The sequence below is a fragment of the Anolis sagrei genome, chromosome 9 (genome assembly GCF_037176765.1).
Source record: "Anolis sagrei isolate rAnoSag1 chromosome 9, rAnoSag1.mat, whole genome shotgun sequence".
In the NCBI taxonomy this organism is placed as follows: domain Eukaryota; kingdom Metazoa; phylum Chordata; class Lepidosauria; order Squamata; family Dactyloidae; genus Anolis; species Anolis sagrei.
The window spans coordinates 10952511-10980322 of NC_090029.1; the positions used below are offsets into that span (position 1 = coordinate 10952511).

Consider the following 27812-nt stretch of genomic DNA (forward strand, 5'->3'; position numbering starts at 1 on the left):
TAATAATAATAATAATAATAATAATAGAACAATAACAATAATAACACAACTACCAATATAGCAAAAGTGAAGACAACATTTCTGACCAGCAAGGAAGCCTCCTCAATACAGAATTTAATACAATTTGAGAATACAAGACAGAGAAAGGCAGTCGCTTCAAAGATGCAATTGCATGATCCAAGAGTGCAACTGCATTTTTAAAAGAAGAAATTCCATTTTCAAAGATTGAAGTTGCATTAACATCTGCAATTACGTTTTCAAAGAGTATTGAAATGTATAGTGTTGAGAATGTATTGTATCGTTGCACTCCAGGCCTGGAAACACCTATGACCATCACACCTCATAAGAGCCCAGGAATATGAGCAAACGGTTTTTTGGAAAAACATATAGAAAACATATAAAAATCAGGAATAAAAAAGAAAGATATATGATCCCAAAAGGTTTATCAACAGGTGATAACCAAGTAGTAATCTGAATGTCTCATATAGATCCAAAGGTGACAAAGTCCAGGAACAACCAGAAATGACAGGTACAACATAAGTAAACAAGAAGGAATAATTAGTAAAACTTGAACAGGAATACAAGAACAGGAACATAGAAAACTTCCAGGATATTTAAATCCAAAACCAAGGCTTGACGTGAACCAAGTACCAGGGAACTCACTTTAACGCTACGTTGCCTGAACTGAACTTTAGGTAAACAACCAACTGTTTAATAGACACCCGTGAAATCATTTAGTTTCCCATGAATTTTCTCCCCAATTTTTCCATGTAATCTCTTTGAACAACGCAATCTATTTTCTGCTGTGATCTGTAAACAAAGACTTTTGTTGATCTCCGCAACTACAGGTGGTTTCTCCTGGGAACCCTTGTTATCACTGAGCTTTTCACTCAATTCCCTATTTGCTGTTGCTACTTCTGTCTCCCCTGAATGCTCTTGAAGCCCTATACTTTCTGAGACAGTTTTCTCACAGAGCGAATCATCATTTCCCAGACTCGAATTTCCCGGACTTGAGAGCCCATCACTTTGTGCCACAGGAAAGCTCACAATCCTCTCTAAGTCATCAGCCTTTGACTGATCTACATGTATAATAATAATAATAATAATAATAATAATACAACTACCAATCTCGCCACAGTGAAGTGTGGCTCTTAATGAGCCATGCCACATGCCGCAATATCACAGGATGTCTATGCCCTACACCATTGGAGAAATTATACTGTTTAGCCAGTATAACACCACTTGACATCTGTTGGGAAGTAGCAGCTAATAATGAATGGATCAAGGCATTGACATCTCTGGCCCATCTTCACTCGATTCCTTATCTGCTGTTGCTACTTCTGACTCCTCTGAATGCCTTTGTACTTTCTGAGCCAGTTTTCTCACAAAGAGAATTATCATTTCCCAGACTCGAATTTCCCAGATTTGAAGGCCTATCACTTTGTACCACAGGAAAGCTCACAATCCTCTCTAACTCCTCAGTTTAGCCATCAGCCTCTGACTGATCTACAACGTGTATAATAATAATACAACTACCAATCTCGCCAAAGTGAAGATGACATTTCTGAGCAGCAAGCAAGCTGTTCTCAATACAGAGTGAATTACATCTCCCCAAGTTTGGTGGAAAACGTCTCCAGATATTTACATGTACATGTTCTTCTTGTTGCACTCCAGAACAGGAATAATCCTCTGACTTTAAACACCACACGTTGAATAGGAAAAAACAACCCTTTTATTGAAGATAAGTAAAAAGCAGCAAAGTAAAAAACACTTTAAAGAAATAGGTAAATCCAATTAGGTAGGAAGGTAAATAGGAGCAAAGTAGTCCAGGGTAATAGTCCAGCAAAGTCCATAAAAACAAAGTCAACATTTTCCAAATAAAATGCAAGAAATCAGGAAACATGAATCCAAGGCATGAATATAAAGGCATAGAATCCAAGAATCAAAACCATGAAACAAAGGCACTTAAAACATGAATTTACCAAGCAAAGCTTCCCTGAAACAAGGACGAGATCTTGACTTGATTCCAAACGATGCTTCATCTGACTACATATCCTTTACTTGGGACTTTTATTTCCTCATTACGCTATGTGTCTAGTGCTCAGAAATTGGTTTCACTTTAACTGAGAAGTTCTTATCTTTTTCTCTCAGAGCCTGGCAGAACGCTGAAGCCACTGTTCGGCTCTCCTGTTTTGACTGATCTCCTCTCATCTATCTATTTGCTCATTAATTTCTGCAGCTGGGCCAGGTGCCGAGCTGTTTTCATGTTCTCTATCATGGAAACTCTCTGGTTACAATTCAAAAAGCACAATCATCCTCACACACACACAACCAAGGACATTCTCATGGGAAACTACACTTTGCACAGGGATCTCCTGGTCATTCTCTGCATCAAGATCACTGACCAAACCATTGCCATCTTGAAACTCATCTTGAACCTCATTGACGTCATTCCTCACATCCAAAGCACCCTGATCCTGAAACACAATCACAGGCCAAACTCCAACACTCCTGAATCCAGTATGTGGGACATGATGGAGAAATTAATTCAAATTGCAGGAGGAAAGAATCCATCTAAGAATTAGGAAGCACTTTGATTGTGTTTTCCTACATGGAAAAAGGTGGGTTAGACTGGATGACCTTTGGGGTCCCTTCCAACTGTGTGATTCAACGACCTACCCAGACCCACTCCTTCCTTTCTTGATTGTATATAATAAGGATGGAATGGTTAGAATGAATTCAATCTTAAACAGTTTGCCATTAAGTTTACACCCACTTGATTTCCGTCTGGCCTCCCGCTTTCCGGGCAATTTGCACCAGCTCCTTCCCGTAACGTTCCTCGGCCTGCGCCCTGCGGAAAGGAAAAACACAATTACAAGTTGACTGTGTTTCCATTCATCTTAGGTCCCTTCCACACAGCTATATAGAATCCACATTTTAATTAGGCGATCCCTCGTTGTCCGAGTAGGATAATCCTCCAGGGTGGGTCCGTAGGTAACTGTGGAGCCCTATTCTTGACCTGCATCTTCTCCCACAGTGAGGGCATCGGTTTCCAGGTGGAAGGCGGTCCCGTTCGGGGTTGGCTTGACGCGCCTTCTTCTTGGCACGTTTCTCTCTTTTGCCCTCCATTCATGCCTCTTCACATTCTACAGCACTGCTGGTCACAGCTGACCTCCAGCTGGAGCGCTCAAGGGCCAGGGCTTCCCAGTTCTCAGCATCTATGCCAGAGTTTGTAAGGTTGGCTTTGAGCCTTCTTTGAATCCCTTTTCCTGCCCACCAACATTACATTTTCTGTTCTTGAGTTCGGAGTAAAGCAACTGCTTTGGGAGATGGTGGTCGGGCATCCGGATAATGTGGCCGGTCCTGATGGCGGAGGACCATCACTTCAGTGCTGGTGGTCTTTGCTTCTTCCAGCACGCTGACGTTTGTCCGCTTGTCTTCCCAAGAGATTTGCAGGATTTTCCGGAGGCAGCACTGATGGAATCGTTCCAGGAGTTGCATCTGACGTCTGTAGACAGTCCACTTCTCGCAGGCGTATAGCAGGGTTGGGAGGACAATAGCTTTATAAACAAGTGCCTTGGTCTCCCTACAGATGTCCTGATCATCAAACACTTTCTGCTTCATTTGGAAATATGTCAATCAGTGAGGGTCTCTGCATAGAGGTAGTGAAGCAAGTGGAGTGTGTGTGTGTGTATCTGTGGAATTATGTCCAGAGTGGGAGAAAGAACCCTGTCTGTTTCAAGCAAGTGTGGATATTGCAATGAGCAAGTTTTAATAGCATTGAGTAGCCTTGCAGCTGCAAAGTCATTCACTGACGGTCTCTGCATAGAGATAGTCAAGCAATATCTGTGGAATTGTGTCCAGAGTGGGAGAAAGAACCCTTGCCTGTTTGAAGCAAGTGTGGATGCTGCAGTGAGCAAGCTTGAATAACATTGAGTAGCCTTGCAACTGCAAAGTCAATCAGTGAGGGTATCTGCATAGAGGTAGTGAAGCAAGTGGAGGGTGTGTGTGTGTATCTGTGGAATTATGTCCAGAGTGGGAGAAAGAACAATTGCCTGTTTGAAGCAAGTGTGGATGTTGCAATGAGCAATCTTGAATAGCATTGAGTAGCCTTGCAGCTGCAAAGTCAATCAGTAAGGGTATCTGCATAGAGGTAACAAGTGGGTGTATATAATATACCTGTGGAATAATGTCCAGAGTGGGAGAAAGAACTCCATCTGTTTCAAGCAAGTCTGGATATTGCAATGAGCAAGTTTTAACAGCATTTAGTAGCCTTGCAGCTGCAAAGTCAATAACCGACGGTCTCTGCAAAGAGGTAGTCAGGCAATATCTGTGGAATTATGTCCAGAGTGGGAGAAAGAACCCTTGCCTGTTTCAAGCAAGGGTGGATGTTGCAATGAGCAAGCTTGAATAGCATTGAGTAGCCTTGCAGCTGCAAAGTCAATCAGTGGGGTATCTGCATAGAGGCAGCCTGGCCACTGTTGCTTGGAGGCACCCTTTGTTTGGGAGGTGTGTTAACTGGCACTTGATTGTTTGCTGTCTGGAGTTCCCCTGTTTCTCGCTGGTACTCATTATTTACGGTCTTCATTCTGGTGTCAGCCATAGCAGAGCACTTGATGAACCAACCTGGACACAACATATCTGAGAACACACTCTCACAACCACCATGTCAGACGACACAGGAAAGCCATTGTAATCCACAATGAGCACGTGGACAGTTTCAACAGAAAGGAGGAAACTGTGAAAAGGACCACAATCTGGTTGGTTACCAGTACTAAAAAAAACATCACAAGCAAGACAGTAAATAAACAACACCGCTCACAAGCAGGAGAACTCCAGAGAGCAACAATCATCCTTCCCAAAAAAGGATACCTCCAGGCAACAGAGGCCAGGCTGCCACTATGCAGACACCCTCAGTGATTGACTTTGCAGCTGCAGGGCCACTCAATGCTATTCAAGCTTGCTAATTGCACATTCACACTTGCTTCAAGCAGACAAGGATTTTTTCTCCCATCCTGGACATTATTCCAGAGGATGCCTCCAGGCAAAAGAAGCCAAGCTGCTTCTATGCAGACATCCTTACTGATCGACTTTGCAGCTACAAGGCTACTCAATGCTATTCCAGCTTGCTAATTGTAACATCCACACTTGCTTCAAGCGGACAACGATTCTTTACCCTACCCTGGACATTATTCCAGAGGATGCCTCCAGGCAACAGAGGCCAAGCTGCCTCTATGCAGACACCCTCACTGATTGACTTTGCAGCCGCAAGGCTACTCAATGCTATTTAAGCTTGCTAATTGCAACATCCACACTTGCTTCAAGTGGATAAGGATTCTTTCTCCCACCCTGGACTTTATTCCACAGATATTGTTTGACTACCTCTTTGCAGATACCCTCACTGATTGACTTTGCAGCTGGAAGGCTACTCAATGCTATTCAAGCTTGCTCACTGCCATAAATATTAAAAATCCTACTTTAATATTTATATGCTGGAGGTCTGAAATGATTGCCTAATTGTCGTGATCTGCTTTGAGTCCCAATCACATCCATAAAACCAGGTTACAAATTATTATTATTATTATTAATAATAATAATAATACGTTTATATCCGAAATCCCAGAGTGCACTCGATATTTGGTTCTACTCAACCGAAATAAAACTGGGATATAAATAAATAAAATTTATTTAGATTTAATTTAATATAATTTATTTATATTTTATTATTATTATTATTATTAAATTAAATTAAATTAAATTATTATTATTATTATTATTATTATTTGAGTCACACTCTCTCAGTCTAAAAAAAAAAGCCAAGTTTGGCCTAGAAAACCTCAAGATAGGTTCACTTTAGGGAATCGGAAGGATTTGAAGGGCACACGAAAGCAACATTTCCATCGCCTGGAAGAAATCTTTACTCATCTCTATTAAAAATAGTCCACGTCTGTGTCACTTTTGACTCCCAAAATGATTCATGAATGCTTAGCGAACCAGTTTAATGATCTCCCAGCCTTGATCGACCGTTTTCCTTACCTTTGTTTGATTAAGTCCTCCACGTCTTTGCACATCTTCCGCCCGTCAAGCAATCGCTGCAGGAGCGCATCGTATCCGGCGTGAACAGTGAACTCTTTGCACTAGGAGTTAATTAAGAGATTAAACAGCTAATTAGTCGACCTGGTTCTGTTCTGGGTTAATTCTGCATCTTGTTTCCAAAATGGCATGAAACAGAGGACAAGGTCTTGACTTGATTCCAAACGATGCTTCATCTGGCTACATATCCTGTACTTGGGACTTTTATCTCCTCGTTAGCTATGTCTCTAGCGCTCAGAAATTGGTTTCGCTTTAGCTGAGAATTTCTTATCTTTTTCTCTCGGAGCCTGGCAGAACGCCGAAGCCACTGTTCGGCTCTCCTGTTTGGACTGATCTGCTTCCGTCTATCTATTTGCTCATTAACTTCTTCAGCTGGGCCAGGTGCCGAGCTATTTTCATCATCATCCCCACACCCCTCAGGGACATTAAATGCAAGAAATCATGAACCCAAGGCATGAATATAAAAGCATAGAATCCAAGAATCAAAACCATGAAACAAAGGCACTTAAAACATGAATTTTCCAAGCAAAGCTTCCATGAAACAAAGACGAGATCTTGACTTGATTCCAAACGAATCCCATATCCTGTACTTGGGACTTTTATCTCCTCATTACGCTATGCCTCTAGCGCTCAAAAATTGGTTTCGCTTCAACTGAGAAGTTCTTATCTTTTTCTCTCAAAGCCTGGCAGAACACCGAAGCCACTGTTCGGCTCTCCTGTTTTGACTGATCTCCTCTCATCTATCTATTTGCTCATTATCTATTTGCTCATTAATTTCTGCAGCTGGGCCAGGTGCTGAGCTATTTTCATGTTCCCTATCATGGGAACTCTTCGGTAACAATCCAGAAAACACACTATCATCCCCACACCCCTCAGGGACATTATCATGGGAAACTACACTTTGCACAGGGATCTCCTGGTCATTCTCTGCATCAACATCACTGGCCAAACCGCTACCATTTTGAAACTCATCTTGCAACTCATTGACATCATTCCCCACATCCAAAGCACCCTGATCCTGGAACACAATCACAGGCTGAGCTCCAATAGGAAAATTGCATTCAAAGCCCTCCCCGCTCCCGACAGATGGCCACCCATCCTCTGCTTAAAAGCCTCCTAAGAAGGAGCCTCCACCACACTCCAGAGCAGAGAGTTCCACTACTGAACAGCTCTCGCAGTCATAAAAATTGAGCATGGAAACACCTAGAAACGTATCGAAGGCCTATGATGCTCTCCTATCAATGCGATGCTACTTAACTTAAGAAGGGAATGTTTGGAAATGAACGAACACTGATCACAATGGTTTGTGCTTATTTAACCAGTATAGGATGGTTTGCAAGCTAAAGTGGGGATAAAGAAGCTCGAGGTTTTTAGTCCTGCTGCCTTACTAAACTCAGAGTGGTGCGGGCCAGGCATGGTTAGGTACAGTCGGAATATTCATAATTCGGAATAAAATTGGAAAAATAATCTTTTCAGAGCGATTTTGAAGTTTTTAAGAAAACCAGAAGTCCCTTTGCCCTTCCGATCCTTTTCCCACCATTTTTGTTACAATTCCTGAAGTGAGTCAGAAATTATTCAGCTTTTCTCCACTTCTGGTCCCTGGCCTCAGCTCAAGCCAGAGATACCAGTTTTAAAGCCAGAGAAGCCAGTTTTAAAGCCAGAGAAGCCAGTTTTAAACAGGAAAAGGAAGGAATTTCCTGGCCTCAGCTCAAGCCAGAGAAGCCAGTTTTAAAGCCAGAGAAGGCAGTTTTAAATTGGGAAAGGAAGGAACTTCCTGGCCTTGGCTCAAGCCAGAAAAGCCAGCTTTAAAGCCAGAGAAGCCAGTTTTAAACCAAAAAAGGAAAGAATTTCCTGGTCTCAGCTCAAGTCAGAGAAGCCAGTTTTAAACCAGAAAAGGAAAGAATTTCCTGGCCTCGGCTCAAGCTAGAGAAGGCAGTTTTAAAGCCAGAGAAGCCAGTTTTAAACCAGAAAAGGAAAGAATTTCCTGGTCTCAGCTCAAGTCAGAGAAGCCAGTTTTAAACAAGAAAAGGAAAAAATTTCCTGGCCTCGGCTCAAGTCAGAGAAGCCAGTTTTAAACCAGAAAAGGAAAGAATTTCCTGGCCTCGGCTCAAGCCAGAGAAGCCAGTTTTAAAGCCAGAGAAGCCAGGTTTAAACCAGAGAAGGAAGGAATTTCCTGGCCTCAGCTCAAGCCAGAGAAGCCAGTTTTAAAGCCAGAGAAGCCAGTTTTAAAAACAGAGAAGCCAGTTTTAAACCAGAAAAGGAAAGAATTTCCTGGCCTTGGATCAAGCCAGAGAAGCCAGTTTTGCAGCCAGAGAAGCAGTTTTAAACCAGAAAAGGAAAGAATTTCCTCTGCTTGCTTTTCCCTGCTTCTGGAGTAAAACAACTACTTTCAAAGTAAAGACCACCTAATGAAACAGGAAATAACACTTTCAAACTATTAATGAAAGGATTCGAAAGTCTTGGAAGTTTCGAAAAGCTTTGAACATATTTTTTTCTGTGAAAATCAGAATTGACTTTAGAATCGAACCACCAGCGCCCCTACATCCGAAACGAGTTTTGAACCATTTTTTTGGATCAGCCAAGCCTAGTGCAGGCTGCATCTGTATTATAGAATTAATGCAGTTTGACGCCACTTTTGAAATAAGAGCATTGCATTCAGTCCAAATTGGGTGGAAAGCACTACCAGCTGTGAGACAAACCACTGCCTTTGTTCCTGGAAGGGCTTTGGTTGGAAAAAGAGAAGTTCTCAATTAACCGCAGAAGGAACAGAGGAAATATAACACGCCAAGACCCTGCCGAACTGCAACTCCCAGGATCCCATCGCATTGAGCCATTGCAATTAAACTGTATTCGTTTTGCAGTGCAAATGCACCCAAAAAGTACCCCAAAAAGGCCCTCCAATGATACCCTAAGAAGAGTGAGATTCTCTTAGGAGCAGATCAGGTTCTCCTTTAGGAAAATAATAAGTTGAAAGAAAAACCCAACGATTCCACTCATTGGAAGTTACAAAGAGCCGCAAGCCAAACCTACTATTGCCTTTGCCATTCCCAGCACGGAGACGAACCCAGCAGAGAAGGATCCAGCTTGAAGTTGCTGCAAAAAATGTGAATTTCTGCCTTCGGATGCATCATCCCAACCATTACGCTCCGACTGATTCACCCGTTTCACACCAGATTAAGCCCAATGTCAGATTTTCCCAGGGAAATATCATTGTGTCTTGGAATAGGAAGCGGCGTTAGTCTGAATCAGGCATTTTGATGGTGCATCTACACCAGGCATGAGCAAACTTGGGCCCTCCAGGTGTTTTGGACTACAACTCCCACCATTCCTAACCACCTCAGGCCCCCTCCTTTTCACCCTCAGCCGCTTAAGCGTTCAGTTCTAGCAAGTCGAAAGAAATTATTATATAGTAAATAGTTGAGTGTACTCAATGTTCAGTTCTACCAAGCCGAAAAAAATTATAATTATTATATAGAAAATAGTTGAGTGTACTCAACGCTCGGTTCTACCAAGCCGATAATAATAATAATAATAATAATTATTATTATTATTATTATTATTATATAGTAAATAGTTGAGTGCACTCATTGTTCAGTTCTACCAAGCTGATAATAATAATTATTATAATAATAATATAGTAAATAGATGAGTGCACTCAATGTTCAGTTCTACCAAGCCAATAATAATAATAATAATAATTATTATTATTATTATTTTAATATAGTAAATAGTTGAGTGCACTCAATGTTTGTTTATTTATTTACTTTATTTATATACCGCTTTTCTCAGCCCTCAGGTGACTCAAAGCAAATGTTCAGTTCTACCAAGCTGAAAATAATAATAATAATATAGTAAATAGTTTAGTGTACTCAAAGTTCAGTTCTACCAAGCCAATAATAATAATAATAATAATAATAATAATAGGCTTGGTAGAACTGAACTTTGAGTACACTAAACTATTTACTATATAATAATAATAATAATAATAATTATTATTATTATTATTATTATTATTATTATTATTTTCAGCTTGGTAGAACTGAACATTCGCTTTGAGTCACCTGAGGGCTGAGAAAAGCGGTATAGTAGTAAATAATTTGAGTGCACTCAATGTTCAGTTCTACCAAGCCAATAATAATAATAATAATAATAATTATTATTATTATTATTATTATTATATAATCAATAGTAGAGTGCACTCAATGTTCAGTTCTACCAAGCCAATAATAATAATAATAATAATAATAATAATAATAATAATAGGCTTGGTAGAACTGAACTTTGAGTACACTAAACTATTTACTATATAATAATAATAATTATTATTATTATTATTATTTTCAGCTTGGTAGAACTGAACATTGAGTGTACTCAGTTATTTACTATATAATAATTTTTTTTCTTGGCTTGGTAGAACTGGGGTGCACTCAGCTATTTACTATATAATAATAATAATAATAATAATAATTATTATTATTATTATTGGCTTGGTAGAACTGAACACTGAGTGCACTCAATTATTTACTACTATACTGCTTTTCTCAGCCCTCAGGTGACTCAAAGCGAATGTTCAGTTCTACCAAGCCGAAAATAATAATAATAATAATTATTATTATAATTATGTAGTAAATAGTTGAGTGCACTCCAGTTCTACCAAGCCAAGAAAAAAATTATTATATAGTAAATAACTGAGTACACTCAATGTTCAGTTTACCAAGCCAATAATAATAATAATAATATAATCAATAGTTGAGTGCACTCAATGTTCAGTTCTACCAAGCCAATAATAATAATAATAATAATTATTATTATTATTATTATTATTATATAATCAATAGTTGAGTGCACTCAATGTTCAGTTCTACCAAGCCGAGAAAAAAAAAGTAAATAACTGAGTGCACTCAATGTTCAGTTCTACCAAGTTGAAAGAAATTATTATTATATAGTAAATAGTTGAATGTACTCAATGTTCAGTTCTACCGAGCCAAAATAATAATAGTAATAGTAGTAATAATAATAGTAGTAGCCAGTTTATACAGTAAATAGTTCATTGCACTCAATGTTGAGTGCGACTCAACCAAAATAATTGTGGCGACAGGTGCCAGGCACTTATTAGACATAATAAAAGTGTTGCGTCTTCTTCTCGATGGCAAGGCATGGGCGCTTACCCAAAAGACATCCTTAAACTGCAGGTGTGCCATGACGAGGAAGGCAGTCCAAAACGGTGCCAAAGGCGTCCGAATAACAGGCACTTTGTTCCAAGCCGAAAAGGAAAATTTTCTTCTTCTTGACAAAGTGCAAAAACGGTTCCCTGGGAGGAAGTTTGTGGCGACGTTTATGTCTCCGAAGGGGGGAGCAGACGACACCCCAAAAGCCTCACCCGCGAGGTCTTCTTTTCCTCTTGCGTTCCACTTTTCGCTCCACCCCTCTTCTTTTCATTTCTGGCAAGCGACGAATATATATATATAATAACGCAATGAGGAAGCCGAAAGAGAAAAAAAAGTTGTCAGTATGCAAAGCAGAGGCTTTTGTGTTTTGTGGGTTACCTTTTAGAAAGTACAGAAAAAGAGAGACACACAACGACAAACGGTTGGAACAAAACCAAACTTGGATTTTGGACCAAAATCTTGGTCCTTGTGTTGTTTATATATTTTTGCCTATCTTATATATGTATATATATGTATGTATGTATATATTGCTAGGCCCAAATCATGTACACACAGGAAGCGGAGCTGCGGTCTTGCCGGCTCAGCGATTGCTGCAAGAACGGAAGGGTTTTCCAACCTCGAAACAGAGGAAATGCATCATTTTTTGCAAATGCACCGGGCTGACATTGAACTGAACATGAATGGAACGAGAAGGGAGCGCACTGCACCACCGGAATACTAATGTGAGCAAAGGCGCACAACAACTAGCACAATGGAGGCCTTGCTTTGGGAGGCCTCGGGCCAGAAATGTTGACATTCAGAGCATGGGATCCCAAGCAGGCTGCGGCCTCCAATGTCTTGGCTCGCTTGAAGCCGCGGGTGATGATGAGCAGTGAAGCTGCAATTCAACGTACATTAATGCGGGTTGATGCCACTTTGGACTGCCGTGGCACAAAGCTACAAAATCCTGGGAGTTGTCCTTGGGGGCCGCATTAACACTCTATCCCAGAGAAGATGAAAGCCCTTGCAAAACTACATCTCCCAGGATCTGACAGCATTGAGAGTGGGAGATGACAAAGGGTTTAATTCTAGTACAGATGGAAGAGGAGCAACAAGCCTCTGTGCTGCTGTCTCTCCTTCCTCCGTTTCCCTCATATACCTCTTCTTTCTTTCCTATCTCTTCCCTTCCTTCCTTCCTTCCTTCCTTCCTTCCTTCCTTCCTTCCTTCCTTCCTTCCTTCCTTCCTCCTTTCTCTTTCCTTCCTCCCCCTTTTTTCTTCCTTCCATCCCTTTTTCTTTCCTTTCTTCCTCCCTCCCTTCACCTCGTATACATATGTCGTATTTCTTTCCCGGTGACTTCACAGAGGGCCACTTCACCTAGCAACAGCTGATCCAGTGATCTCAGAGGGCCACACTAGCCATTCCAGTGGCCTCATAGAAGGTCACTCCACCTAGCAACAGCCGATCCAGTGGCCTCACAAAGGGCCGTTTCACCTATCAACAGCTGAACCAGTAGCCTCACAGAGGGCCACTCAAGCCGATGCAGTGGCATCACAGAGGGCAACTTCACCTAGCAACAGCTGATCCAGTAACCTCATGGAGGGCCACTCTAGCTGATCCAGTAGCCTCAAAAAGGACCACTTCACATAGCAACAGCTAATCCAGTGGCCTCACAGAGGGCTACTTCACTTAGCAATAGCTGATCCAATGGCCTCACAGAGGGCCACTCTAGCTGATGCAGTGGCCTCAAAAAGGGCCACTTCACCTAGCAACAGCTGATCCAGCGACCTCACAGAGGGCCACTTTACTTATCAACAGCCAATCCAGCAACCTCACAGAGGGCCACACTAGCTGATGCAGTGGCCTCCAAAAGGGCCACTTCACCTAGCAACAGCTAATCCAGTGGTTTCACAGAGGGTCACTCTGATGCAGTGGCCTCAAAAATGGCCACTTCACCTAGCAGCAGCCGATCCAACGACCTCACAGAGGGCCATTCTAGCCAATCCAGTGGCCTCACAGAGGACCACTTCACCTAGCAACAGCTGATCCAGTGGCCTCACAGAGGGCCACTCTAGCTGATGCAGTGGTCTCAAAAAGGGCCACTTCACCTAGTAACAGCCAATCCAATGACCTCATGGTGGGCCATTCTAGCTGATGCAGTGGCCTCAAAAAGGGCCACTTCACCTAGTAACAGCCAATCCAATGACCTCATGGTGGGCCATTCTAGCTGATGCAGTGGCCTCAAAAAGGGCCACTTCACCTAGTAACAGCCAATCCAATGACCTCATGGTGGGCCATTCTAGCTGATGCAGTGGCCTCAAAAAGGGCCACTTCACCTAGCAACAGCTGATCCAGTGGCCTCACAGAGGGCCACTCTAGCTGATGCAGTGGCCTCAAAAAGGGCCACTTCACCTAGCAACAGCCGATCTAGCGACCTCACGGAGGGCCACTCTGATGCAGTGGCCTCAAAAAGGGCCACTTCACCTAGTAACAGCCAATGACCTCACAGAGGGCCACTCTAGCTGATGCAGTGGCCTCAAAAAGGGCCACCATCTAGCAACAGCCGATCCAATGGCTTCAGAGGGCCCACTTCATCTAGCAACAGCTGATCCAACGACCTCATGGAGGGCCACTTTGATGCCGTGGCCTCAAAAAGGGCCACTTCACCTAGTAACAGCAATGACCTCACGGAGGGCCACTCTAGCTGATGCAGTGGCCTCAAAAAGGGCCACTTCACCTAGCAACAGCCAATACAGCGACCTCATGGAGGGCCACTCTGATGAAGTGGCCTCAAAAAGGGCCACTTCACCTAGTAACAGCCAATGACCTCACAGAGGGCCACTCTAGCCGATCCAGTGGCCTCACAGAGGACCACTTCACCTAGCAACAGCCGATCCAGCGACCTCACGGAGGGCCACTCTAGCTGATGCAGTGGCCTCAAAAAGGGCCACTTCACCTAGCAACAGCCCATCCAGCGACCTCACGGAGGGCCACTCTGATGCAGTGGCCTCAAAAAGGGCCACTTCACCTAGCAACAGCCCATCCAGCGACCTCACGGAGGGCCACTCTAATGCAGTGGCCTCAAAAAGGGCCACTTCACCTAGTAACAGCCAATGACCTCACGGAGGGCCACTCTAGCTGATGCAGTGGCCTCAAAAAGGGCCACTTCACCTAGCAACAGCCGATCCAGCGACCTCAGAGGGCCACACTAGCTGATGCAGTGGCCTCCAAAAGGGCCACTTCACCTAGCAACAGCCCATCCAGCGACCTCACGGAGGGCCACTCTAATGCAGTGGCCTCAAAAAGGGCCACTTCACCTAGCAACAGCTGATCCAGTGGCCTCACAGAGGGCCACTCTAGCTGATGCAGTGGCCTCAAAAAGGGCCACTTCACCTAGCAACAGCCGATCTAGCGACCTCACGGAGGGCCACTCTGATGCAGTGGCCTCAAAAAGGGCCACTTCACCTAGTAACAGCCAATGACCTCACAGAGGGCCACTCTAGCTGATGCAGTGGCCTCAAAAAGGGCCACCATCTAGCAACAGCCGATCCAATGGCTTCAGAGGGCCCACTTCATCTAGCAACAGCTGATCCAACGACCTCATGGAGGGCCACTTTGATGCCGTGGCCTCAAAAAGGGCCACTTCACCTAGTAACAGCAATGACCTCACGGAGGGCCACTCTAGCTGATGCAGTGGCCTCAAAAAGGGCCACTTCACCTAGCAACAGCCAATACAGCGACCTCATGGAGGGCCACTCTGATGAAGTGGCCTCAAAAAGGGCCACTTCACCTAGTAACAGCCAATGACCTCACAGAGGGCCACTCTAGCCGATCCAGTGGCCTCACAGAGGACCACTTCACCTAGCAACAGCCGATCCAGCGACCTCACGGAGGGCCACTCTAGCTGATGCAGTGGCCTCAAAAAGGGCCACTTCACCTAGCAACAGCCCATCCAGCGACCTCACGGAGGGCCACTCTGATGCAGTGGCCTCAAAAAGGGCCACTTCACCTAGCAACAGCCCATCCAGCGACCTCACGGAGGGCCACTCTAATGCAGTGGCCTCAAAAAGGGCCACTTCACCTAGTAACAGCCAATGACCTCACGGAGGGCCACTCTAGCTGATGCAGTGGCCTCAAAAAGGGCCACTTCACCTAGCAACAGCCGATCCAGCGACCTCAGAGGGCCACACTAGCTGATGCAGTGGCCTCCAAAAGGGCCACTTCACCTAGCAACAGCCCATCCAGCGACCTCACGGAGGGCCACTCTAATGCAGTGGCCTCAAAAAGGGCCACTTCACCTAGTAACAGCCAATGACCTCACGGAGGGCCACTCTAGCTGATGCAGTGGCCTCAAAAAGGGCCACTTCACCTAGCAACAGCCGATCCAGCGACCTCAGAGGGCCACACTAGCTGATGCAGTGGCCTCCAAAAGGGCCACTTCACCTAGCAACAGCCCATCCAGCGACCTCACGGAGGGCCACTCTGATGCAGTGGCCTCAAAAAGGGCCACTTCACTTAGCAACAGCCAATCCAACGACCTCACAGAGGGCCACTCTAGCCAATCCAGTGGCCTCACAGAGGACCACTTCACCTAGCAACAGCTGATCCAGTGGCCTCACAGAGGGCCACTCTAGCTGATGCAGTCGCCTCAAAAAGGGCCACTTCACCTAGCAACAGCCCATCCAGCGACCTCACGGAGGGCCACTCTGATGCAGTGGCCTCAAAAAGGGCCACTTCACCTAGTAACAGCCAATGACCTCACGGAGGGCCACTCTAGCCAATCCAGTGGCCTCACAGAGGACTACTTTACCTTTCAACAACCGATCCAGTGGCCTCACAGAGGGCCACCTCACCTAGCAGCAGTTGATCCAGTGACCTCAGAAGGCCACTTCAGCCAACCCATTGGCCTCAGAGGGCCACTTCACCTAGCAACAGTCTTTGTGGTATAAACAGACGATCACACATACATACATAGACATATCAAACGATAGATTGTTCTTGTGGGCTTTTCGTTTTGCAGACCTTTCTAAACAGTATTTACTGATGTCCCATAAACAAAAAGGAAAGCTGGAAGTTCAAGAACATTTTGAAAAATTCACACCAGAAATGACACTTGTGAAGGTTTTAATTGGAGTGTTTTGTCGCGGGTAGTGTTCTGACCTAAAATATACCTGCTAAAGGTTCGAAAATAACCATCAGGCTGCAAAAATACCATTTCTGGGTCGTATAAACACCCACAAACTGAAAGTTCATTATAAACAGAAAACCTTAAAAAGTAAGGAAAAGCCCCGGTCCTCCTCGAGGCAGAAGGACGACGACAAACGGAAAAACCCAGCCAAGGCTTCCACCTTCCCCAAATCGAATACTGAACTAGTGGTGATGGGTTTGCACTATCACAAGTCGAACCTTGGCGTTTTCAAGTAAGTTTCCGAAAAAGCAAAAATCAGTTTCCATTCAAGAGTCAAGCTTTGGAGTCCCGAAATGATAAAGGCGAGGGGCGATGCGCAAAGACATTCGGGAATGAAAACCAGTGTGTGCGTATCTATCGATATATTTTACATTCGCACACGATTCATATGGTTGCGTTATATGCAGAGTCTCTTGGGAATTACAGTTCTTCGTGGTAGAAGCGCTCGTCCTGCAGCTGCCGGCCGTAATCCGTGGCCTCGCTGTTGAGGAAGAGATCCTGGTTTGCAAGGATTTCCACCTCCGTCAGTCTTTGGTCCCCATCCTGGTCCATTTCCTCAATGAGGTGGGAGGCCTGGGAAAGGAAAGATTAATGTTATGTAGCTTGTCAATGCGCTGTCATTTCGCAAATTTAGCCTAATATCCACACTTACACCAGAAGCGACTTGCAGTTTCTCAAGTCGCTCCTGACACGACCAAAAAAACAAACAACCCCTCCCCCCCAAAAGGAGCAGATGAGGGTTCAAAGTGCTGAAAGTGTTTCTCAACTTTGAGGTCAGGACCCTGGGGGGGGGGGTCCACAAGGGGGGTGTCAGAGGAGTCACCAAAGACCATCAGAAAACACAGTATTTTCTGTTCATCATGGGGGTTGTGTGTGGGAAGTCTGGCCCAATTCTCTCGTTAGTGGAGTTCAGAATGCGCTTTGACTGTAGGTGAACTATAAATCCCAGAAACTCCAACTCCCAAATGTCAATGTCTATTTTCCCCAAACTCCACCAGTGTTCACATTTGGGTATACTGAGTATGTGTACCAAGTTTGGTCCAGATCCATCATTTTTTAGTCCACAGTGCCCTCTGGATGTACTACAACTCCCAAACTCAAGGTCAATGCCCACCAAACCCTTCCAGTATTTTTGTCATGGGAGTTCTGTGTGCCAAGTTTGGTTCAATTCCATCGTTGGTGGAGTTCAGAATGCTCTTTGATTGTAGGTCAACTATACATCCCAACAACTGCAACTCCCAAATGTCAAGGTCTATTTTCCCCAAACTCTACCAGTGTTCACTTTTGTATATACTGAGTAAGCATACCAAGTTTGGTCCAGATCCATCATTGTTTGAGTCTGGATGTAGATGAACTACAACTCCCAAACTCAAGGTCAATGCCTACCAAACCCTTCCAGTATTTTCTGTTGATCATGAGAGTTCTGTGTGCCAAGTTTGGTTCAGTTCCATTGTTGGTGGAGTTCAGAATGCTTTTTGATTGTAGGTGAACTATAAATCCCAGCAACTACAACTCCCAAATGTCAATGTCTATTTTCCCCAAACCCCACCAGTGTTCACATTGGGGCACATTGAGAATTCATGAGAAATTTGGTCCAGATCCATCACTGTTTGAGTCCAGTGTGCTCTCTGGATATAGGTGAACTACAACTCCCAAACACAAGATCAATGCCCTCCAAACCCTTCCAGTATTTTTTGTCATGGGAGTTCTCTGTGCCAAGTTTGGTTCAATTCCATTGTTGGTGTTCAGAATGCTCTTTAATTGTAGCTGAACTATAAATCCCAGCAACTACAACTCCCAAATGACAAAATCAATCCCTCTCCCCAACCCACCAGTATTCAAATTTGGACATATTGGGTATTTGTGCCAAATTTGGTCCAGTGTCATATAATGTAGTTTATATGGGTCTACACACTGCCGATATAACTGTTGGAGCTGTTTGAAATGTGTAATGTAGATTTCAAAGTATGTATGTATGTTCAAAATGCAATGCTATGTGCTGAGTGTATTCCTGTGTGGAAAGAGTTAACTGTACCATGGAGGGAACGGCATTCCTAGAGAGGTCAGAAATCAAAGTGTATAGAGCAATGGATGCAGTGTTGTGCGTCGTCCGTCATACATCACTCTGCAATGCAGGAGGTGTGGACTAGTACTGAGAACAGCATGTTCTGGAATGCAGGAGGTGTGGACTAGTACTCATAACAGCGTGTTTGTGTTCGCGATGTGACTACCAGATGGAGTGGAAGCAGTTTTACGATGTGCTTAGTGTTAAGTAGTTTCTAATGTTTATAGCTGTAAATAAAGTAGTTTATAGCCTAAGGCGACTGTGATCGATCGTGTTTCCTGCCTTGCTGTGCGGCCGATGCCACTGACAATAACGCAGGTATATGGAAGTCTAGATCCAGGCTTCCTGAACAACTGGAGCCCCAAAGTTTGCCCAGGCCTGATATAGATCCATCTCAAGAGAACATAAACATAGATAGATATAATGGGTGAAGTTCTTCCAAAGCCTCACCTCTTCCTGAGCGATGCCTTCATTATTAGGCACCACCCAACTCAAGAGCTCTTTGGGGTCGAGCCTCCCATCCTGGTCCTTATCGTAATCGTTTGTGAAACGGTCCTTCTCGACTTGGATCCATTCGGGGTCTTCGCTGGCAGCTTAAAGACAAAGACCAAAGGTTTGAGTCTCCTGTCTCTTTGTTCTGTTGAAATCTTTCAATAATGTTCAAATAGAAACAACAAATATGGATGGAGATTGAGCTCCCAAAGCCCGTTGTTGTTTTGTGATGCTTCTACACTTACTCGGATCCCTTCTATAGTCGCCCAGGAATTCTTCGAGGCTCACAAACCCGTCCCCATTTTTGTCGTGTTCTTCCAAAGCCTCTTGAATCACAAATTCCTAATAAGAGAGAAAATAAAATAGACATCTAGTAACCTTGGCCCATGAATATTATATGGCATGTGAGGGACACAATCCTGGATTTGGAGACATCAATGGGTCTCAATCAAAAAGTCCTATTTGTTTCAATTGATTTCAATAGGATTTAATTTCCTGAAAAGTTTTGTATCTGGACTAGGGGTGAGAACCACATGGCCTAATAATAATAATAATAATAATAATAATAATAATTTATTTATTTACCACACTTTTATCCCGTCCTTTTCAGCCCGAAGGTGACTCAAGGCAGCATACATACTGGCAACAATAAGATGCTGAACACACATAAATACATCATTTAAAATAGGTTAAATCACATAATAAAATTCATATGAAAAGCAGTTTAATAATATAATAATAATACATTTTATAATAATACATTTTATCTTATTGGCTCAAGGTGGGGTGCAACAAAGTTTAGATACACTGACTCGAGTCTCTTATTTATTATTATTATTATTATTATTATTTATTGTTTCTTTTTCCAGGAAATTGAGATATATCCAGTTAGTTTTATAACTATGAATGTTAACATTGTTTATTATTGTTGTTGTTGTTGTTATTTGTTATAGATCAGCCTGAGGGTGATGGTTTCACTGATCATTTAAAGAGGATTGTGGGCTTTCCTGTGGCAAAAAAAGTGATGAAAGCTCAAGTCTGGGAAATTCAGATCTGGGAAATGATGTTTCTCCCTGTGAGAAAACTGGCTCGGAAAGGCCAGTTCAAGGAGCTAGAAGTAGTAACAGCAGATAAGGAATTTGTCAGGATTATTGAAGGTATGCATGTATGTTTTTTCAATGTGTTTCTATACGATTAAGAACGGTGTTCATATGTATTCAAGATGGATTCTGTTATGTTCAATTGTGTGTTGGAATTGTTGTAAGAGACAGAGAGAAGAGACCTTGACAGAAGTTAGATAACGAGTTTCTCTGGCTGGGAAGAAATAGGGAGTATCCGGCTTACAGTCAGAGAGCGAGATAAGCATATGTTCTGAAACTGTACTGAAGCTGTGCTTTGTAGTTCCTGATTTTGCCCGCTTAGAAGTAGACATGTATTGAGATGTACTTAGTAAACTTTGTGTTATTTTTGAAACTGGAAGACTGTAGTGTCCTGATTTGTGTCTGTGTGATCTAGTAACCTCATCCGCTGCGCATAGCCCCCCGAATTTTCACTCTGACAGAATTGAGTGAAGAGCTGAGTGATAACAAAGGTTCCCAGGAGAAACCACCAGTAGTTATGGAGATCACAAAAGTCTTTGTTTACAGATCACAGCAGAAAATAGATTGCGTTGTTCAGAAAGCTTATGTGGGAAAATTGTGGAGAAAATTCATGGGAAACAAAATGATTTCATGGGTGTCTATTAAACAGAAAGTTGTTTATCTTAAGGTCAGTTCAGGCAACATAGTGTTAGAATGAGAAGCTAAGCCTAAGTTCCCTGGTTCTTGGTTCAAGTCAAGCTAAATAATAAGGAGGGTTCCCAGGAGAAATCACCTGTAAAGATTTCCCCTGACATTAAGTCTAGTCGTGTCCGACTGGGGTTGGTGCTCACCTCCATTTCTAAGCTGAAGAGCTGGTGCTGTCTCTAGATGCCTCCAAGGTCATGTGGCCAGCATGACTGCATGGAATGCCGTTACCTTCCCGCTGGAGTGGTATCTACTGATCTACTCACATTGGATGTTTTCGAATTGCTAGGTTGGCAGAAGCTAGGGCTAACAGCAGGAGCTCACCCAACTCCCTGGATTCGAACTGCCGACCTTTCGGCCAGCAAGTTCAGCAGCTCAGAGGTTTAACCTGTTGCGCCACCCAATTTTGATCCCAATTTTTTAATATAGTATTTTTGCAGCACACAAATACTACTCAGTTCTGCATTCAAATATGTGTATTTTTAAACCCCAGAAAAACCTGTAAATTGATCCAAAAGGAGCCCTGCACAGGAATGCCTCGGAAAGGAATTTAATTTGAAATAAGCATTCCCAGTTATGCTTTTTCACTCAGAACTTGCCTTCATGTATTCCGCTTCCTCCGGGTGTTCAAAGGCAATGAATTCGTCCAGATTCAGATCAGGAATGTCGTCCTGATTCGCCTTTTCGAACCGCTTCTTGTCCCTCAAATGGAGCTGATGGAACATATCAGAGAAGGAAGAGAAGTATAACAATTTCAGAGCCGAACCATCACAAACACACAATAGTTTTGTATTATAAGAATGCATATAATATTAAATTGTCCATAGTCAAGAATGAATGAGTGACTATATATTATATATAGATAGATAATAAAAATAGCATAGTCTTTACCAAGAACAGAATTATTGAACATATTATTATTATTTCTTACTTGCCTCTCCCCAAGACTTGAAATGGATTACAACAGTTAGGTTATTATTATTCTTATTACTGCCATTATCATCATCATCATCTTATTATTTTTACTATAATAATTACTATCATTCTATTATTATTACTATTATTAGTCATCATTATTACTATAGTCATCTTTATTACTATTGTCATCATATCATTATTATTGCTATCATATCATCTAATTATTACTATCATATTTTATTATTATTCTCATCATCATCATCATCTTATTACTATTATCATAATCTTATAACTATCATTATCACTCTCATCATAATCTTATTATTACTTTCATCAATTTATTACTCTCATCATCATATATTTATTATTACTCTCATTAACTTATTTTAATACTATTATTTTTGTGGTTATCTACTACCATCCTATATTATTATTACTATCATCACATTACTATCATTATATTTTATTATTATTACGATTACGATCATCATATTATCATCATATAATTATTACTATATTTTTATTATTAATATCACCATCATCATCACCACGTTTTATTATTACTACTATTGTCATCATTTTATTACTCTCATTGTATTGCATTATTACTATAATCATATCACTACTATGATCATCATTATTAAAATAATCATATATTATTACTATCATCATATTACTATCGTCATCAAATTATCATTATTATTACTGTCATCATGTTTTATAATTATTACTATCATCATCATAATCACCTTATTACTTTCATTATCTTATTATTACTATCCATCATATTATTATTATTAATACTGTCATTACCATCATCATCATCTTATTATTACTCTCATCATCTTATTAGTATTACTATCACAATATATTACTATTACCATGTTATTACTATAATCATAATCATATTATTAATACCACCATCATCGCCATCACCTTATTATTACTTTAATTATCTTATTACTATCCATCATATTTTCATTACTCTCATAATCCTAATCGTTTTATTATTATTACTATAATCATAATCATATTATTATTATTATTACTATTGTAATCATCATATATTACTATTAAGTTATTACTATAATCATAATCATATTATTATTAATACCATCATCATCTCCATCACCTTATTATTACTTTCATTATTTTATTATCACTATCCATCATATTATTATTACTCTCATAATCATAATATTATTACTATCATCACATTATTACTATAACCATAATCATATTATTAATACCATAATCACCTTATTACTTTCATTATCTTATTATTACTAACCATCATATTATTATTATCATCATTATTATTATTACTATCACATTATTACTATAATTATAATGATATTATTATTACTATTATTATTATTGTCATCATCATCATATGATGTTACTATTACATTATTTCCGTCATCATAATCATATTGTTGTTGTTGTTGTTGTTGTTATTATTATTGCTATCGTCATCATCTCCATCAGCCTCTTACCTGCCGAAAAGATTCTTCTTCGGCGTCATCGAGGGTCGTATCGTCATCAAAGTCTATTAAACGGTCGTACATCTGAATATTATATTCCTTCCAGGAAACGGCTCCGTCGCCATCCTTGTCGTATTCCTCAAACTGCTGCTTGGCGTCTTCCACAATGTAATGCCGGAAGGACCGCTGGATCCAAGAACGTAGTTCCTCTGTGGACAAACCCCAAGCACACCCAAGATTACTGATCAATATGAAAAGAAAAACCACCTAGAACACAGGTGCTGCCCTTATTATAGCTCTGTATCAGTTCTTACACACAACTCAGTTTATGCATTTGATCAATTGCCAATTTGTCTTCTTATAGAAGGAATGCCTGTCATACCGTCAGTGAGGAAGCCGTCATGATTGGTGTCGATTTTCTTTATAATACTTTTCAGCCGCTTCTGTTGCTCCCCGGGACTCAGTTTGGCAAATTCTTCGGCTTCTTCCTTTGCAGGGAAAGAGAAACCGATGAAAGTGAAAAGTATACTTTCTCGTTGTCATATTATTATTATATATTATATTCAGATAATAAATAAAATTAATAATATATGTTATATTCACACATAACATTCATATTATGTTATTATAATATTATATATATATAATATTCCTATATTTTATATATTATATTATATTCATATAACATATATACCATTCACATTGTGATTATATTTTGTGTTGTTACATAAACTATTTATATTCTATATGTTCTTTTATTATATTACCTTATATTGTATTCATATATATATATTCAGATATATTATATTAGTTTTATACTGTTTTCATATATATACATTTATACATTTTATTCATATAATATTTATGGATCATTCACATTGTGATAATATTTTGTATTGTAACATAATTATTTATATTTTATTATATACTAGCCGTCCCCTGCCACGCGTTGCTGTGGCCTACTCTGGTGGTCATGGGGGTTCTGTGTGGGAGGTTTGGCCCAATTCTATTGTTGGTGGGGTTCAGAATGCTCTGTGATTGTAGGTGAACTATAAATCCCACCAACTACAACTCCCAAATGTCAAGATTCTATTTTCCCCAAACTCCATCAGTGTTCACATTTGAGCATATTGAGTATTCGTTTAGAGTTTGGTCCAGATCCATCATTGTTTGTGTCCACAGTGCTCTCTGGATGGAGGTGAATTACAACTCCAAAACCAAAGGACACTGCCCACCAAACCCTTCCAGTATTTTCTGTTGGTCACTGTGTGCCAAGTTTGGTTCAATTCCATCATTGGTGGAGTTCAGAATGCTCTTTGATTGTAGGTGAACTATAAATCACAGCAACTAGAACTCCATTTTTTTTGAGTGAAGGTCGCTAGGTGTGTGCTGTCCAAATTTGGTGTCAATTTGTCCAGTGGTTTTTGAGTTCTGTTAATCCCACAAACGAACATTACATATATATATATGTGTGTGTGTGTATGTCATTTTATTATATTAGCTTTATACTGCATTCATATAATATATATACAAATTTATATATGTCCATATATATTATATTAGTTCTACACTGCATTTATTATATAAAATACATATATTGTATTCATAATGCATATATAATTCATATTGTTATATTTTATTTTATAAGATAGTGTCTGTATATTTTATGTCATATAAATTTTTTACAATATTATACTGTATTCCTCATACTTAATTTGTCACACTACATTATTTCACATCATGTTTATATATATAATTCACATTGTTATTATATTTTATATTGTAACATAATATGCTTATATTATATATATTATATGTCATATCATTACGTTACAGTATTATACTGCAGTATTATATTACAGTATTATACTACATACAGTATTATACTACATTATAAATTTTCAAATAATATTTATATATATTCTTTGCATTATATTTATACTAAAATATATATTATATACTATATTACAGATTCATATTATTATATTATACTGTGTTCATACAATATGTGTGCATATACATACATACAAAGTCATATGATTATCATATTAGCAAAACAAAAACAAATGGCAAGCCACTGATCTAAGGTGATTGGCCGCAAAGGGTGCATCTACACTGCAGAATTAATGCGGTTTAGTACCACTTTCAACTGCTGCTTGACCGCAAAGGTTGCATCTACACTGCAGAATTAATGCAGTTTAGTACCATTTTCAACTGCACCTTGGCCACAAAGAGTACATCTACACTGCAGAATTAATGCGATTTAGTACCACTTTCAACTGCTGCTTGGCCGCAAAGGGTGCATCTACACTGCAGAATTAATGCGGTTTAGTACCACTTTCAACTGCTGCTTGGCCACAAAGAGTACATCTACACTGCAGAATTAATGCGGTTTAGTACCACTTTCAACTGCTGCTTGGCCACAAAGAGTACATCTACACTGCAGAATTAATGCGGTTTAGTACCACTTTCAACTGCTGCTTGGCAACAAAGGGTGCATCTACACTGCAGAATTAATGCGGTTTAGTACCACTTTCAACTGCTGCTTGGCCACAAAGAGTACATCTACACTGCAGAATTAATGCGGTTTAGTACCACTTTCAACTGCTGCTTGGCCGCAAAGGGTGCATCTACACTGCAGAATTAATGCGGTTTAGTACCACTTTCAACTGCTGCTTGGCCACAAAGAGTACATCTACACTGCAGAATTAATGCGGTTTAGTACCACTTTCAACTGCTGCTTGGCCACAAAGAGTACATCTACACTGCAGAATTAATGCGGTTTAGTACCACTTTCAACTGCTGCTTGGCCACAAAGGGTGCATCTACACTGCAGAATTAATGCGGTTTAGTACCACTTTCAACTGCTGCTTGACCGCAAAGGTTGCATCTACACTGCAGAATTAATGCAGTTTAGTACCATTTTCAACTGCACCTTGGCCACAAAGAGTACATCTACACTGCAGAATTAATGCGATTTAGTACCACTTTCAACTGCTGCTTGGCCGCAAAGGGTGCATCTACACTGCAGAATTAATGCGGTTTAGTACCACTTTCAACTGCTGCTTGGCCACAAAGAGTACATCTACACTGCAGAATTAATGCGGTTTAGTACCACTTTCAACTGCTGCTTGGCCACAAAGAGTACATCTACACTGCAGAATTAATGCGGTTTAGTACCACTTTCAACTGCTGCTTGGCCACAAAGGGTGCATCTACACTGCAGAATTAATGCGGTTTAGTACCACTTTCAACTGCTGCTTGGCCACAAAGAGTACATCTACACTGCAGAATTAATGCGGTTTAGTACCACTTTCAACTGCTGCTTGGCCGCAAAGGGTGCATCTACACTGCAGAATTAATGCGGTTTAGTACCACTTTCAACTGCTGCTTGGCCACAAAGAGTACATCTACACTGCAGAATTAATGCGGTTTAGTACCACTTTCAACTGCTGCTTGGCCGCAAAGAGTACATCTACACTGCAGAATTAATGCAGTTTAGTACCACTTTCAACTGCTGCTTGGCCACAAAGGGTGCATCTACACTGCAGAATTAATGCGGTTTAGTACCACTTTCAACTGCTGCTTGGCCACAAAGAGTACATCTACACTGCAGAATTAATGCGGTTTAGTACCACTTTCAACTGCTGCTTGGCCACAAAGGGTGCATCTACACTGCAGAATTAATGCAGTTTAGTACCACTTTCAACTGCTGCTTGGCCACAAAGGGTGCATCTACACTGCAGAATTAAAGCGGTTTAGTACCACTTTCAACTGCTGCTTGGTCGCAAAGAGTGCATCTACAATGCAGAATTAATGCAGTTTAGTACCACTTTCAACTGCTGCTTGGTCGCAAAGAGTACATCTACACTGCAGAATTAATGCGGTTTAGTACCACTTTCAACTGCTGCTTGGCCACAAAGGGTGCATCTACACTGCAGAATTAATGCGGTTTAGTACCACTTTCAACTGCTGCTTGGCCGCAAAGAGTGCATCTACAATGCAGTTTATGCGGTTTATTACTGTTTTCAATTGCTGCTTGGTTGCAAAGGGTGCATCTACACTGCAGAATTAATGCGGTTTAGTATCCAGATCCTACAGAAGTCCTGCATTGATGAGGAACAGCACTGCTCACTCCAAAACGAATCCACTCCAGGTTTTAGTCCCAACTTGAAAAGAACTCTCCAAAGTGCTGATTGTTTTGGATGTATCTCGCACGGCAAGGAGGAAAACCCGGCATGGACGCTATTCATCATTACGCGAGTCAGGCCTATTAGAGTGCTTGTTTTGGACTTCAACTCCCAGAAGCCTTAGCTACCTCGACTAATGAGGAGGCATTCTGGGAAATGGAGTCAGAAATGGCTCTCAACCCAGACCCCGGCCTACCTGGCCGCCCAGCAGCGCCTCCCGGTCGTAGTCGGGCCGGTGCTCGCCCTCGGCGTCGTAGTGCTCCTTTAGCCCGAGCCCTTCGCCTCCTCCTCGGATCCCGACCGCGCGGAGAAGCAGGCCGAAGCCGAGCAGCAGAGAAGGCCCAGGCCTCATGCTTTCCCTCAGAGAGAGAGAGAAAGGCCGACTCTTTTAGCCCCGCCCCCTTCGCGGCATCGGGGAGTGCGCATGCTCGGGGTGGGCTGAGCTGCGCCTG

At 41.5% G+C, this 27812-nt stretch overlaps 2 protein-coding genes across 2 annotated transcripts in view; both read right to left on the bottom strand.

Moving 5' to 3' along the window:
- PSTPIP1 (proline-serine-threonine phosphatase interacting protein 1) overlaps positions 1–11721 on the bottom strand; it is a 54189-nt gene extending 42468 nt beyond the window's left edge. The window contains exons 1-3 of the mRNA XM_060755722.2: positions 11262–11721; positions 6037–6137; positions 2777–2851 (exon numbers count right to left, since the gene is read on the bottom strand). Coding sequence (XP_060611705.2) covers positions 2777–2851; positions 6037–6137; positions 11262–11294 — 209 coding nt within the window. The 5' untranslated portion in view covers positions 11295–11721. The remainder of the gene's footprint in view (positions 1–2776; positions 2852–6036; positions 6138–11261) is intronic.
- A 4625-nt stretch (positions 11722–16346) lies between these two features.
- RCN2 (reticulocalbin 2) lies at positions 16347–27783 on the bottom strand. Its single transcript, XM_060755721.2, has 7 exons — positions 27557–27783; positions 23553–23658; positions 23183–23379; positions 21368–21481; positions 19230–19326; positions 18943–19085; positions 16347–17000 (listed from the first exon to the last, which is right to left on the bottom strand). The coding sequence occupies exons 1-7, from the start codon at positions 27710–27712 to the stop codon at positions 16848–16850; spliced, it is 966 nt and encodes a 321-aa protein (XP_060611704.2). The 5' UTR covers positions 27713–27783; the 3' UTR covers positions 16347–16847.
- Positions 27784–27812: the final 29 nt, after the last annotated feature.

Coding starts and splice junctions, on each gene's coding strand:
- RCN2 (XM_060755721.2), bottom strand. CDS start 27,712: ATGAGGCCTGGGCCTTCTCTGCTGCTCGGCTTCGGCCTGCTTCTCCGC. Junction 19,327..21,367: donor AGGAAGCGGAATACATGAAG/GCAAGTTCTGAG, acceptor CTCTCTTATTAG/GAATTTGTGATTCAAGAGGC. Junction 19,086..19,229: donor CGACTATAGAAGGGATCCGA/GTAAGTGTAGAA, acceptor TTTGTCTTTAAG/CTGCCAGCGAAGACCCCGAA.